General features: G+C 37.8%; 1 protein-coding gene across 4 annotated transcripts in view; it reads left to right on the top strand.

Annotated features, from left to right (window-relative positions):
• The window catches only part of TTC37 (tetratricopeptide repeat domain 37), a 122,014-nt gene that overhangs the window by 2,228 nt on the left and 104,132 nt on the right, over positions 1–15,654 (top strand). For 2 of the 4 annotated variants that reach the window (XM_036767412.1, XM_036767403.1), the window contains exon 3: positions 2,684–2,759. In XM_036767412.1, coding sequence (XP_036623307.1) covers positions 2,743–2,759 — 17 coding nt within the window. In that variant the 5' untranslated portion in view covers positions 2,684–2,742. Of the gene's footprint in view, positions 1–2,683; positions 2,760–6,439; positions 6,477–7,934; positions 8,092–15,654 lie in introns of all 4 variants that reach the window. The other 2 variants (XM_036767430.1, XM_036767420.1) reach the window with 2 other exon arrangements.

Here is a 15,654-nt window from a genome sequence, read left to right as displayed (position 1 = left end):
TTTATCTTTTCTCAAGGTGGGGGAGGGGGTGGCAGTTCAGTCTGTCTGGAAGAAGGAATGGGAAATTAGTGTAATGTTCAGATAAAAGATATCAATAAAACATTTAAAATAAAAGGTAAGAAACTAAAAATAAAACAGATTTTGCCAAATTACTCTCATTTCCTTCCCCTCCCAAGAGGGTTATCAGGCTCTTAGATTTGGAAAATTCTGTAGATAATATATTACTCTCTATGTTATATATAATATATTACTTGGATTTTAGCAAAAATTTGACAGTTTCATGCTATTCTTATGGATAAGGTTGGGAAATGTGGGTGGAGCTAGGTGGGTTGAAAACTAGTTTAATGATTAATGTCAAAGAGTTGTCCTTAATGTTTCAAGTCAACTTGGAAGGAGGTCTTTAGGAAGTTGGCTTGGCCCTGTGTTATTTTTAACATTTTTATTAGTCTTTCAGTCATTAAGCATTTATTAGATGCTTACTATGTAAGCACTAGGCAGTTGCTAAGCTCTGCTCCCTGCCTTGAATGATTTCACATTCTAATGGGAAAGACAATATGTATTTTTTTTCAATTCTTCATTTTATTTTTCATTGAACAAGCATTTTCCATTCCCCTTTCCATTTAAAAGAAAAACAAAACCCTTGTAACAAATATGTATAGTCACATAAAATGGATTCCCTTATTTTCCATATTCAAAAATTGATGTTTCAGTCTTCATCTTGAATCTGTCTCTTCTCTGTCAGGAGATGGGTAGCATAGTTCAGGTTCAGGCCTTTGGAATTATGGTTGGTCATTACATTGGTCAGAATTGTTAAAGTTTATCAGAATTGTTTGTATTAAATTGTTCTCCTGGTTTTGCTCACTTTACTCTGCATCAGGGGAAGACAACGTACAAATAACTACACACACAATGTCCAGTGTAAATTGGAGATCATCTTAGAGGGAAAGCACTGAGCATCTTAGGGAATCATTAAAGATCTCTTTTGGGAAGAAGGGAGCCAAGAAGGGGAAGTGAGGAGAAAGAGAGCATAGATTGCTTATATATCAAATTTATAGATGAAAGAAAGCTAGGATGGATAGCATTTTGAATGATAAAGTCAGGATGCAGAAAGATCTTTTACAGGCTAGAATCTAATGAGTTACCATTTAGTAGGGATAAATGTAAAGTCTTAAACTCATCTACTCCTCCTTGCATTCCAAGTCCATCACTCCTACTCTGGGCTCACTTTTCTCCGTTTGTTATTTTTATACTATAGTTAAAGTAGTTTGACTTTAGTAGTCCACACTGCTCCCTACCTTAGAGTACTTTACCCCTTCCTTCGTCCTATTGCTGTTTATCCCTTTCTAAATCTAACCCTCCATTACTGCTTTCATCTGCCCTTTCTGCTCCTACTAGAATATGGAGAAAGTTGTGAGGGTAAGGGAAGGGAATAAGCGCTTATATAGCGCTTTCTATTTGCGGGACAGTGCACTAAGCACTTTACAAATATTACCTTATTTGGTCTTCTCAGCAACCTTCAAAGGTAGATGTTATTACCTCCATTTTATAGATGGGGAAACTGAGACAATCAGGTTAAGTGATTTGCCCAGAATCAGATAACTATTAAGTGTGAAGCCAAATTGGACCTCAGGTCTTCCTGATTGCAGGCCCTGTAAGGAACAACGTGGATGCCACCTGTTGTAAGGACCCTTTACTGACATCCTCCCAGTGTTAGTGTCTCTCCTCTTCCCTCCCAAGTTACTTTGTACATATTTTTATTTACTTTATTTACTTTTGTTTTTCTCTGTTTCTTGACGCAAGGGCAGAAACTTGTTTTTGTTTTTGTCTTTGGCATATAGCAGACTGCCTGGCACATAGTAGATACTAATAGGTACTTATTAAATTGAACTGAATACAGTGGGAGAAGATTGATAATTTCTGGGTATATATGTGATCTTAGATTTTGAACTGTAGGAGACCTCAGTGGTCATCTAGTACTAACCCTCTCATTTTGCAAATGAGAAAACAGACTGGCAAAGTGATTTGCCCAAATTTACCCAGGTGATAAGTGGCAGAGCCAGTATTCTAATCTAGCCAGGAGTCATCTGATTCCAAATGCAGAATTCTTTCCATTGCATCATGCTGCCCAAGTATGAGTTAAGTTATTAAGTCTTAGATTAAAAATAAAATAAGTATAGCTTGATCAGTTGTTTATGTCATTTTCCACCCTATGGGTCATTGACTAAATCTTTGGCATACTTTTGAAGTCAATGGCCAGCATTTATTAAGTGCTTACTATGTGTCAGGTACATGCTTAGTCCTGGAGGGAAAAGTACAAGCAAAAAAAAAACCCCAGACTCCCTGCTTCCTCAGAGCAGGTCCCCACGCAGGGGCATGGTGGAAAAATTCTGAGAATCAAAAGCAGAGCCCAGAGAGCAGTGATGTTTGGTTGGCTGGAGGGTAGCTCACCATGAGGAAAAGGAGGCTGGAGGGCAGAGTTATGTTCTAGGGTGAGGAGGAGGCTGAGGCTTAATGGTGAAGTCTGGCTGACCTTAGCCCTTATGTCTCTTCTCTCTTAACAAGCTTTAATTGTTCAGCTGCTCTCAGTTAGGGAATCAGCTAATTTGATCATTTTTTAAAGAAAATTTGAAATTTTCTGTTTCAGGATCTTGAATCTCATGTCTTATTTGTTCCCTTTAACTAGATGAAGGATGGATGAAATGCTGTCTGAAGTTCTGTCCAGCAAGATAAAAGATAGAAGTGATGATAGTGGTCCAAAGGTAAGCACATAATCCCAATGTTACCTAATGATGGTTTGATGGTTTGATCTTTACATTTCAGCAAAAAGGTTTAAAGATACGATGTTGTGTCTCTTTATAGACTGTAAGTTCCTTGAGTGGAGGGATTTGTATTTTGGTGGTGTGTCGCCAGGGCTCTCATTGTGCTGGCTAGAATCAAATACTTCCCCTTCATATCAATGTTGGAGTCGGTCTTGCCTCTTTTCTCTCCCTCAAACTCCACATCTAATTGATTATTAATTCTGATTGATTCTACCTTTATAGACCATTGGTGTAGAGGCTATTGTGTAGGACTAGGAATGACTTTAGAATGACGGGTTTGAACCTGCCCCAAATACGTAGTAACTGTGTGACTCTGTAAGTCACCTAATCTTTATTTGCCTCAATTTCCTCATCTACAAAATAGGTATAGTATCGGTACCTCCCTCTCAGGGTTGTTGTGAGGATCAAATGAGATAAATGTAAAGTGCTTAGCACAGTGCCTGGCACATTGTAAGTGCTATATAAATATTAGCTATTATTATTATTTTTATTTACATCTTAACTGTACTTAATGGCCATTGCTACAGTAGTCCAGGTGGTCATAACCTCTCATTCAGACTATTGTATTACCTCCTGGTTGATTTCCCTCCTTCCAGTCTTCTTTGTCTCTACTCCTTCCTCTGCCCTGCTGCCAAAGCTATAGTTCTGAGGTGTGGGTATCACCATATTATTGTCAGCTCAGAATGTTTAGTGGCTCCTTGTTGCTTCTAGGAGAAAATGCTAACTCCTCAGCCTATTATTTAAAGCCCTCTAATAATCTGCCTCCAGTGTACCTTTACAGAATTAATTCATTACTTCATTTGTTCATGCATTTTTTTCTTCTAGCCACATTGGCCTTTTAGTTGGTACCCACACTTGACTATCTGTCTCCCATTTCTGTTTCTTTGTGGAGGCAGCTGACCTCCATGGCTAAAGTGTTTTCCCTCCTTGTTTCTGTTTCTTATAGTCATTGACTTCTTTTAAGACTCAGCCTAACTTCTTCATGAAACTTTTTCTGATTCCCTGAGTTGTTAGTCTTCTCTCCTTCCTAAAATTATCTTTTATTTATTCACTCCATACATGTTTTGTGTTCTTAGCAGAATATAAGCTCTTTGACTGCAAGACTATTTTGTTTTTGTCTGTGTTCCCTGCAGCCAGGAGAGTGCTTTGCAAATGGTAACTGCTTTAATTTGTAAAAGATTTACTGTTTTATACTAATAAAAAGAGAAATGCAACTCTGAAGTTTCAACTTAGACCCACAAAATTGGTGAAGATGAAAGATGGGAATAGTCAATGTTGAAGGGACTATGGAAAGAACCACACTAGTTTCCTGTTGGTGGAGCTATGACTTGGTCTGATCCTTCCGGAACGCATTTTAGAGTTATGCTAGGAAGGTGATTAATATATCTGTAGTCTTTGATCCAGAATCCCACTGTTAGGCATAGTCCCCAAGGAGATCAAAGATCAAAATCCTCTCTTTGCCAGGATATTTACAGCAGCATTTTTTGTAGTAGCAAAGATCTGGGAAAAAGTGGTCATTCCTTGTCTGGGGAGAGGGTAAGGCCATTTTGGTGTGAGAATGTAATAGAATGAACTAATACAAAATGAAATTACCTGAAGAGGGAACATAATATACTCAATGATTATAACCATATAAATGGAAAGAACCAAAATTAAATCAAAACTGAAGGTTCTATAATTGTAATGCCCAAGCTTAGCTCTAAAGAAGAGATGGGAAAAAAACGCACATCCATTCCTCCTTTACAGATATGAGGGACTTTGAGCATGGAACATTTTCGGTGTTGTCAGAATTGGTTAATGTACTAGTTTTGCTGAATTTTTTTCCTTCTCATTCATTTTCTTTCCTTACGGGGAGTAGTTCTTTGAATAAAGGAGGGATGTATTTGGAAATAAAGATTATGTTAAAACAAAAGATAACCAATAAAAATGGAAAAAAGTTGAATAATAAAAAGATATTAATAGAAGGATTCTCACCCCTCCCCCCCCCCAAAAAAAGAATCACTGATTTGATAGTATAATCCTCCTAAAATAATTTGAGAAGGAGGGAAGAAAGATAATTACATATAAAGGAAATTTTAATAGCTAGTACCTTGGAAGATAAACTAAAAGCAAGTATATTACACTACAGGGCACCTAGGTGGTATGATGGATAAAGGGCCTGGCCTGGAGTCAGGAAGACTTATCTGACTCAGCTTGGGGTGCTTAATCAGTTCTTATTCATTCAGTGACTATATGTATGAAGCACTGGACCAGAGGCACAAAGATTAAAAAATTGCATAGCCCTTATCCTTAAACATAATATAATATTTTACTTGGAGAAAGAGAACATGAAGACCTACATATAGTACAAGTAGGGACAAAGGAGATGTCCAGACAAAGAGCTCTAGGAAAATGTTGAATAGGAAGACAATACTCTGGGGAACCATTTAGTTGAGAGCCAGAGAGTGGTAGGTTGAATACTTTTTTGAATTAAATGAAGAAAGAGATTAGGAAGAAAAGAACAGTAGGCTTAGTCCAGAACATGAGACATTTAGTTTATAGACTAAGAAACTTCATTGATGTGAAAGGTTGCTAAATATTTTAGGTCATCAGTAAAGAAGTCTTTTGAAGGGCAGTGTGCCTTTTATAGGACTTTACATTCTTACCTGTGTAAGAACTTCTGTGCAGTTTCACTGTTGTCTATTACATGAAGTTCAAACTTTTGTTGTCTGACTTTTGAGACCCTCTATAATTTGTCTACATCTTCTTTATAGTTAGGCTGGTTTTCTCACTGTCTTTTATATACTTTACTGCTTCTGTTCATAATCATTTGCCCCCTGGACTGTTCTTCATCCTTCTCTGTGAAAAAATAAATTAATTTTCCTGGGCATAGTTGAGCTCTTTCCTCTCCATGAAGCCCTTTTATGTTTATTCTAGCCTACAGAGATCTCTTCTCTAAGTACCACAATATTTTATTATTCTAAAGTGGTTTCACATGTGTTTTATGCCTTTAGATAGGAAGCTTCCTGTAGAGGGCCAGCTCTGAGAAAGTCCATTCTGGGATAAGATACTAGCTAGGTTTTCCCTGAGGCCTGTTCTTGCCCTTGGGCTGATAACTCAGCATGTGGGCTCTCCAAACCCCGCCTCGACACACACATGCTCTCTTCAAAGCTTCCTCCACATACACGTGCTCTCTCCAAAACCCCCACAGCACACACGTGCTAAATACCACCTGTGGGCTATTAACACAATACTGTTTATGGCAAAAGGGGAACTAAGCATGAGGAAGTCATGCATTATAACAAATGTCTTGCATGTGAATTTGTTGATCTGCTTGCCTAAAAAGGTATATAAGCCCTTTCCCTTTGCATAATGAATGGAGCTATCATTTACTCTCCCACCTGGCCCGTATAGTCTTTTCACTTTTTACTCTCTGCAGCATTGGGCCATCTCTGGCCATTTAGGCGCCATAGCCACTGACAGCAGCTTCTTGGGTTTATGTCTTTTTTTTTTTATCACCTAACAACAGTAATAAGTGGCATATGGTGCCTATAGTATTTTATAAATACATGATCTTGTTTCATCCTCGCAACCACCCAGAGAATATAAGTACTACGGTTATTATTATCTTCATTTTAGAGATGAGGAAACACATCCAGAGAGGTCAAGTCACAAAAGGTGTGAGACAGAATTTGAACCTGGGTCCTTCTGCATTGCAAGCCTAGTAATCTGTCCACTATACCCTGTTACTTTTTGGAGCCCACTACAACATGAAATTAGACACTCAGTATTTATTGGTTGTTTCTTTTGTATCCTTTTAAAGATTTGATACTATCTAAATATAGGGAAGGTCATTTGGCAAACAGTTATTGCTTGCCTAATCAGTGCACAGTTTTGGGCTTGGTTGGCAGTGAGAAAGATCCTGCTTTTAAATAGCATATATTGTGCTTCAAAGTCTGCAAACATTTTGCAGGTATTTGCATTTGTCTCTCATAGCAGCCTTTTAAAGTAGGTGTCATAATTTTGCCCATTTTAGAATTGAGTAAACTGAGGCTGAGAACGGTTAAGTAACTTCCTCTTTGGAGTCACATATTTGGTGATTGAGGTGGGATTCAGACCCAGGTCTTCCTGCTTCTGAAGGCTAAAGGTGAATAAAGCATCTTCACTGCCTTCAAGAAACTTATTACGTAGGGCAGAGAAGAGATAAACACAAATGACTGCATAATACAAATTGAAATACAAGTAGAAGGGAATGAGATTTAGAACCAGAAGGCAACTTAGATATCATCTATCTGCCTTCATTTTAGAGATGAGGCAAAGCATGTTACAAACCTTAAAGCTCTGTGTGAATGCCAGCTTTTTGAGATGAGGCAGCTATGTGGCAGAGAGTTTAAGTGAACTTCCCAAAGTCACATGGTAGTAAGTAATAGAGCATTTCACTCCCAAACCAGTGTTTCCACTATACCATTCTGTCTTCTATGATATTTAAGAGAAGTATAAAGTATGAACATTCAGAAAAGGGTGGGTTATTTTTGTTTAGTGACATCAGAGAAAGAATTTGAGTTTGTCTTTTAAGGGAAGGGGTAGGATTTCAGGAGTTGGAGTCAGTAGGGCATTTCAAGGAGATGGGGTGGTATGGAAATGAGAAAGCACATGGTAAAAAATGACTGGTTGGTCAGCTTGGCTTGATTGTAGGAGATAGGTACTATGTTTACTGCAAGGTGGCAGAAGAAAGTTAGAGCTAGATTATAGAAGACTTTGCTAGACTAAGAAGTTTATACTTTATCCACATAGGTAGTAGGGAGCTATTGAACCTTTTTAGGCAGGAGAACAATCAAGACTCTGTATCAAGTATATTAGTTTGACAGACATATGTAGAATACACTGGAGAAGGGCAGAGACCAAGTTCTTTCAGTGGGTGGTGGGAGGAGAAATGGAAAGGAAAGGATGAATACAAGAAACCTGTCAGAGTAAGAATCAACAGAAATTGGTTTTGGGGTTCGTTTGTTAATTTTAAAAGCTGGGCCTTTTAAAATGACCCCTTTCATTTTGTCATTTTTTTCTTCCTTCCCATTTACCAAATATTCAATACTATTTATCAGAAAAATCTAAAATAACAATGATTATTTTTCTTAGTTTTCAGCTATTTTTACCAAAGGATTCTTCAGCTTGAAGACATTTTAGTGTGAATTTAACATTAAAATTTACTGGCCTCTCCAATCAAGATTTGTAATCCTTTAAAAAAAAGTATCTGATAACTGCACTTATAAATTTAAGTCAAGAAAATTGTCAGGTAAGATCATGCTGCAAAAATTACCGAAGTCATATTTTTAAAAATTGTATGTCTGGTTGTAGCCATCAAAAACTCTCATGCTTGCATTGTAAATAGCATTAAATCCAGATTGCAGGCAAGTGATTTACATAGTAAATCTTTTTAACTTCAACTTTTGTTAGTACCTTACGTTAAGTGGAGGATTGCTTTCTTGGTTTTGGTTCTTCTACCTTTAGAGGTTCTCTCCTCAATTGCTTTGACACCTCTTCTTGAATATAAGGAGGTAAGAAAGACTTAACTGGCCTAATAGTTTAATTTTTTTACTTTATTAATACTGCTGCTCTTTTGTTTCTGCTTAACTCTTCTCCCAGCTTCACTGGGAGACTAGATTTCAAGTGAGTAGGCCATGAAAAGATAAAATTTCATTTTTAATACTAAACTGAAATTTATTTGCTGGGAAACAAATATGGTTTGTGATGGATTAAAAATTATTAGAGCAGAATGATGAATTTAGATAACTTATAGAATGTTAAAAGTTAAGGCTTTTAATGTATTTTAAAATTAAGAATAAATTTCCTACATTCCAAATTGAGTTTTCTTTTTGTTGTTAAAATTACTGGAAAAGCTTTTTTGAACTTTTAGCCTTGCTTCCTTTCATGTGTAAGCATGCATTTTCTTTATCTGAAATGCCAGTGAAGGAAATAAATAAGTGACTTGCCTAAGGTCACACAGCTAACAAGTGTCTGAAGCTGGATTTGAACTCAGGTTTTCCTGTCTCTGGGCCTAGCAGTCTATCCAATGAGCCACCCTGCTGCCTTCATCTTACGCATGTGCCAAATTTGGAATGATACAGAGCATTCCAGTTCACCTCCCAAGCATGTTTTAAAGATAAATAACTTAAATGTATATGAAATGTTGAAGGATAGACACTAGATAAATCCAAGGCATTATCATTGGTGGTAGATAATGAAATTGATTCTATTGATGGGGATAAAATGCTCATTTTTTGAAGCAGATGAACTGTTTCATGTGTTGAATTCTTTAGAGAAAAGATATTTAAATCTCTTAAAATAGGATGATAGTGTATGTCAGCCTAGGATTTTTGTAGGTAACATGCTGGTCCTGGGTAGTCTAGGCTCTGAGTTTATTTATCTCTGTAATTGGGAATTTTTGGAGGGGAGAGGTGGAAGATTGGAACAAAATGGAAATGTGTGCAATTTTTAAAAGTTATTATAGATGTAAAGCCTCTGTTTTGGTAACAGAAAAATATATCAGAGAATCAAATAATTTCTAGAGGTGGAAGAATTTTTTTAAGTGTAATTTATTTATTTTTAGTTTTCAGCATTCACTTCCATAAGATTTTGAGTTTTACATTTTCTTTTTTCTTTTCTTTCTTTTAAATTTAATTTATTTAATATTTTTAGTTTTCAGCATTGATTTTTCACAAGAGTTTGAATTACAAATTTTCTCCCCATTTCTACCCTCCCCCCCACTCCAAGATGGCATATGTTCTGGTTGTCCCATTCCCCAGTCAGCCCTCCCTTCTGTCATCCCACTCCCCACTCATCCCCTTTTCCCTTCCTTTCTTGTAGGGCAAGGTAAATTTCTATGCCCCATTGTCTCTATATTTTATTTCCTAGTTGCATGCAGAAACTTTTTTTTTTAACATCTGTTTTTAAAACTTTGAGTTCCAAATTCTCTCCCCTCTTCCCTCCCCACCCACCCTCCCTAAGAAGGTAAGCGATTCAACACAGGCCACATGCATATCATTATGTAAAACCCTTCCACAATACTCATGTTGTGAAAGACTAACTATATTTTGTTCCTTCTATCCTATCTCTCTTTATTGAATTTTCTCCCTTGACCCTGTGCCTTTTCAAAAGTGTTTGTTTTTGACTACCTCCTCCCCCATCTGCCCTCTCTTCTATCATCCCCCCTTTTTTTATCTCCTTCCTCCTTCTTTCCTGTGGGGTAAGATACCCAATTGAGTGTGTATGTTATTCCCTTCTCAGGTCAAATCCAATGAGAGCAAGATTCACTCATTTCCCCTCACCTGCCCCTTCTTCCCTTCCTACAGAACTGCTTTTTCTTGCTACTTTTATGTGAGCTTATTTACCCCTTCTATCTCTCCCTTTCTCCCTCTCTCAATATATTCCTTTCTCATACCTTAATTTGATTTTATGTTTTAGACATCATCCCTTCATATTAACTCACCCTGTGCCCTCTGTCTATATGCATATATGTACATATATGTATATGAATGTATGTATGTTTATTCCCTTCAGCTACGCTAATACTGAGGTCTCATGAATTACATACATCACCTTTTCATGTAGGAATGTAAACAAAACAGTCTAATTTTAGTAAATCCCTTATGATTTCTTTCTTGTTTACCTTTTCATGCTTCTCTTGATTGTTGTGTTTGAAAGTCAAATTTTCTATTGAGCTCTGGTCTTTTCACTGAGAAACCTTGAAAGTCCTCCATTTTATTGAAAGTCCATATTTTGCCTTGGAGCACCATACTCAGTTTTGCTGGGTAAGTGATTCTTGGTTTTAATCCTAGCTCCATTGACCTCTGGAATATCATATTCCACGCCCTTCGAACCCTTAATGTAGAAGCTGTTAGATCTTGTGTTATCCTGATTGTGTTTCCACAGTACTCATATTGTTTCTTTCTGGCAGCTTGCAGTATTTTCCTTGATCTGGGAGCTCTGGAATTTGGCAACAATATTCCTAGGAGTTTTCTTTGGGATCTTTTTGAGGAAGCGATCTGTGGATTCATTTTACCCTCTGGCTCTAGAATATCAGGGCAGTTCTCCTTGATAATTTCTTGAAAGATAACATCTAGGCTGTTTTTTTGATCATGGCTTTCAGGTAGTCCAATAATTTTTAAATTATCTCTCCTGGATCTATTTTCCAGGTCAGTGCTTTTTCCAATGAGATATTTCACAGTCTTCCATTTTTTCATTCCTTTGGTTCTGTTTTATAATATCTTGATTTCTCACAAAGTCACTAGCTTCTACTATCTCCAATCTAATTTTTAAGGTAGTGTTTTCTTCAGTGGTCTTTTGGACCTCCTTTTCCATTTGGCTAATTCTGCCTTTCAAGGCATTCTTCTCCTCATTGGCTTTTTGGAGCTCTTTTGCCATTTGAGTTAGTCTATTTTTTAAGGTGTTACTTTCTTCAGTATTTTTGGGGTCTCCTTTAGCAAGTCATTGACTTGTTTTTCATGGTTTTCCTGCATCACTCTGATTTCTCTTCCCAATTTTTCCTCTACTTCTCTAACTTGCTTTTCCAAATCCTTTTTGAGCTCTTCCATGGCCTGAGACCAGTTCATGTTTTTCTTGGAAGCTTTTGATATAGGCTCTACTATGTTGACTTCTTCTGCCTGTATGTTTTGGTCTTCTTTGTCACCAAAGAAAGATTCCAAAGTCTGAGACTGAATCTGGGTATGTTTTCGCTGCCTGGCCATGTTCCCAGCCAACTTAACTTGACCCTTGAGTTTTTCGTGGGGTTATGACTGCTTGTAGAGTATAGAGTACTTTGTCCCAAGCTTGAGGGACTGCGCTGTTGTTTTCAGAGCTATTTCTGCACAGCAAGCTCTGTCACATCAGCGCTGCTCCTCCCCCAAGAACCGTCAACCTGGACCTGACTCAGATCTAAGCTGGCTTTGCACTCCCACTCTAATCCACTACTTAATTCCTCCCACCAGGTGGGCCTGGGGTTGGAAGCAACTGCAGCTGTAGCTCCGGAATCAGCCTCAGAGCTGCATCACCTCTGCTGCCCCAGGGGCAGTGGCCAAAGAAGAACTCCTTTCACTCTGTCCCCTGCAGTTTTTCCCACTAACCTTCTCTGTTGTCTTTGGTGTTTGTGGGTTGAGAAGTCTGGTAACTGCCACAGCTCACTGATTCAGGGCTCTAGAGCCTGTTCTGCCCCGCTCCCGGTCTGGTTGGTCTAGGCGCAGCCCATGCTGGGCTCTGCTCTTCTCCTCTCCCAGCTCTGTGCGATAGACCTCACCCCGTGACCATCCAGGCTGTCCTGGGCTGGAGCCCTGCTTCCCTCTGCTATTTTGTGGGTTCTGCTGTTCTAGAATTTGTTCAGAGCCATTTTTATAGGTGTTTGGAGGGACCTGGGCGGGGGGTGGGTCATGCAAGTCCCTGCTTTCCAGCTACCATCTTCGCTCCACCGCCCGAGTTTTAAATTTACTTTCCCTCCTGCTCTTTCCCCTTTCCCAAGATGGAATGCAATCTGATAGAGGCTCTACTTACACATTCATATTAAACATATAAAAATTAGAACTAATGGGAGGAACCATGAGAAAGAAGAAGCAAAACAAAACAACAAAAGAAAAGGATAGCAAGTAGTATGCTTCCAGCTGCATTCTGACTCCAAAGTTCTTTCTCTGGATGTGGATGGCATTTTCCATTATGAGTCTTTTGGAGTTGTCTTAGGTCCTTGCATTGCTGAGGAGCTAAGTCAATCAAAGTTAGTCCTCACACACTGTGGCTGTTACTGTGTCCAGTGTTCTCCTGGTTCTGTTCCCTTCACTCAGCAGCAGTTCATATAAGTCTTTCCAGGTTTTTCTGAAGGCTGCCTGCTCATCATTTCTTATAGCACGATAGTATTCCATTACATTCATATACTACAGCTTGTTCAGTCATTCCCCAATTGATGGACATCCCCTCAATTTCCAGTTCTTTGCCACCACAAAAAGAGCTGCTATAAATATTTTTGTGCATGTGGGTCCTTTTCCGTTTTTATGGTCTCTTTGGGATACGGACCTAGGTATTGCTGGGTCAAAGGGTATGCACAGTTTTGTTGCCCTTTGGGCATAGTTCCAAATTCCTCTCCAGAGTGGTTGGATTAGTTCACATTTCCGAGGTGGAAGAATCTTAAGTAATTTCATCCAACTCTAGCCCTTATCCTAAGTGTGAATTTGATTTCTAAAATGTCTAGTACATGGCTTTAAGGTCTTTCCTTGAAATTATGGAGAACTTTGTACTATAGAATCAACCCTTTCTGTTTTTCACCAGCTTTGTTATGAAGCCAAAATTTGCAGCTCTTTAAAAATCTGCCTATTGTTTTGTTTTGTCTTCTGGGCCAAACATAATGAAGCTAATCCCTTTTCCACCTGACAATCCTTTACTATCTGAGCACAGCTGTTTGGGCCTGCCCCCTTCTCCATGGTAACTGTTCTTAGTTTCTCCAGCTGATGTTGTTTGTGGCTTAATGTCTTTCCCCTCAAGAAATCATCCTCAGGATGACTTTTTAACTTTTCAGTGGCCCTCCTACAGTACGATATTCAGAAATAGTTACAGTAATAACAATTCACATTTACATAAGAACTGTACCTTCCAGTGTATTAAGAACTTATTTTGGGAAGTTATGCATTGTAGTAGAAATAAACAAAAATCTGAGTCAGAGGATCTGGGGTCAAATCCTGTCTGCAGCTTACTGCATGTATGACCTTGAGCAAGTTACTTTATGAACCTGTTTTCTCATCTGAACTAAGTGACTGCTAACATCTTTGCTAGCCAGGTACTCTGATCCCCATTTTACACATGAGAACATTGAGGTTTGGAGAGGTTAAACTAGGATTTAGACCATATCTTCTGATAAGTTTAGTGGTGATTCCTCTGTACTGTTTTTGTCTGATGGGATTCAATTTGGCGAAATTCAGTCTGAATGCTGTCACCTAAGATTACATTAGCTTATTGGTCTATGCTTTTTAGCCACATCTTTTGACCCATGAATTGCCTTTAGGATAATATAAACTTCACCTTTAGAGTTCTTTTCAGTCTAGCCTCACCCTATCTTTCTAGTTTGATTATACATCATTCCCCCTTTCCATGTTCTAGATTCTTGCTGTTTCTTTTCACTTATGACACTTCCTTTCCTGTCATTGTGCCTTTGCATGGCAGGCTCCGTGCCAGAAATATTGCATTTTCTCTCTCTCTCTCTGCCTGGTACAATCCCATTTTTCATGAGTCAGCTGAAATATTACTTTTTCATTATCCGTTCTCCCCAAATGTTGGTGCCCTCCTTCCTCAGACAACCTTCCAGTTATTCTGAATAGAATTACATGTATGTGTTGTCTTCCCTGATAGAATTTAATCTCTTTGAGAATGGGGACCGGTTCACTTTTTGTCTTTGCATTCCCAATGCTTAATGTAGTACTAAGATTCATTGTCGCTGCTTAGTAAGTGCCTGTTGATTGATTGATTTACTCTCTATACTGTAACCAGTGTAGAAGTAAACCTAGGCTTAGGCCTGTAAATTTATCCCTGTTAAATTTCATCTTTGAATTTTAGCTTTGTTAAGATGTTCTGACACTCAATCTGCCATTCCATGTATTAGTTATTCCCTCCACTCCTTAGTTTTTTTCTTTACATTTTTGATAAGCATATCATCCATACTTTCATCCAACTTGTTGATATAATATCAGCCAGAACCAGGCCAAAGACAGAGATGTATTCCAAGCACTTTAAAACTCAGCTTTATGGTAAGGATGATGAATTGAAAAATAACAACACGTGAATCCTGCTTTCTTTTTTGGCTTCAAGTTATTTCCTCAAATTACACTTCTTTCCTTCATATAAAGCTGTGAAGTTCCTTGGGTATAGTTGCTAAAATAGAAGTGCAAATCTCCAAGCTCAGTTATGACAAATTAAAATCTATTTCAATTAATTTGGTAATATATCTTATGACTTAAGTCTTAGTTATGTGGTAAGTTCTCTCTGTGTGTTTAATCCCTTAGGAAAGTCACAATTTATCTCTAGCTTTGCTTCAATATTTCTCCCTGAGGAATTTATGCAGATGAGAGATTGGCAGTTATTTTTTAAGGGTTTAGAGCCTAAAATGTGTGTGTGTGGGGGGGAAATTTTAGCTAAGCAGATAAAGGATTTTGAGGAAGAATTTTCTCATTAAATGCAATAAATCCTTACCTTTTTGATTTCCCATGCCTATTTCTATACCAAATGTTACCCCTTTTTAAAATTCCTTTGAATCTCAACCATTTTTGATGGGAAGCTTCTTAAAATGTAATTCTTCTGGCCTCTGATTAACTTTGTTTTGGGTATAGTATAGTGAAGATTCCTTTTAGGTGTGGTAAAAGTACAGTTATTTGTAATTGGCTGCTGAGTTCTTTTTCGACTAGGAAATCCCGTGATTTCATGATTATTTCTCTTTCCTTGCTTGGTAACTAAAAAAGAACAGCAGTTGAACATGAAAACAAGCAGTCTCTTACACACCTTGGTAAACTGACAATAATTTTGTATAATTAAAGTTCATAATGATGACTGAATTATCAAGAAAAAGCTAAACCATGTTTAGTAAGCTCTGCTTTCATAGAGCATGGGTGTATAAGATGAATTGCCTTTTACTTCTACATTTCTTCATATTTCTGGTTGCCATGCAGTATAACTGATAAAATTAATGGCTGCCTGGGGAAACCAAATAGCCAAATTTGTTAAATCATTAACCTTAATTTCATGTATAACAATGTCAGGGTAGCAGTTTCATCTCTTGCTCGCAGGACAAAGTTCATGAATTTTTGCTTTGTTCCAATATTCCTGAAAATTACTT

Source organism: Trichosurus vulpecula, chromosome 1 (assembly GCF_011100635.1).
Source record: "Trichosurus vulpecula isolate mTriVul1 chromosome 1, mTriVul1.pri, whole genome shotgun sequence".
Taxonomy (NCBI): Eukaryota; Metazoa; Chordata; class Mammalia; order Diprotodontia; family Phalangeridae; genus Trichosurus; species Trichosurus vulpecula.
Note: the sequence above shows the minus strand (reverse complement) of the source record. Positions and strands in the feature narration are given on the sequence as shown.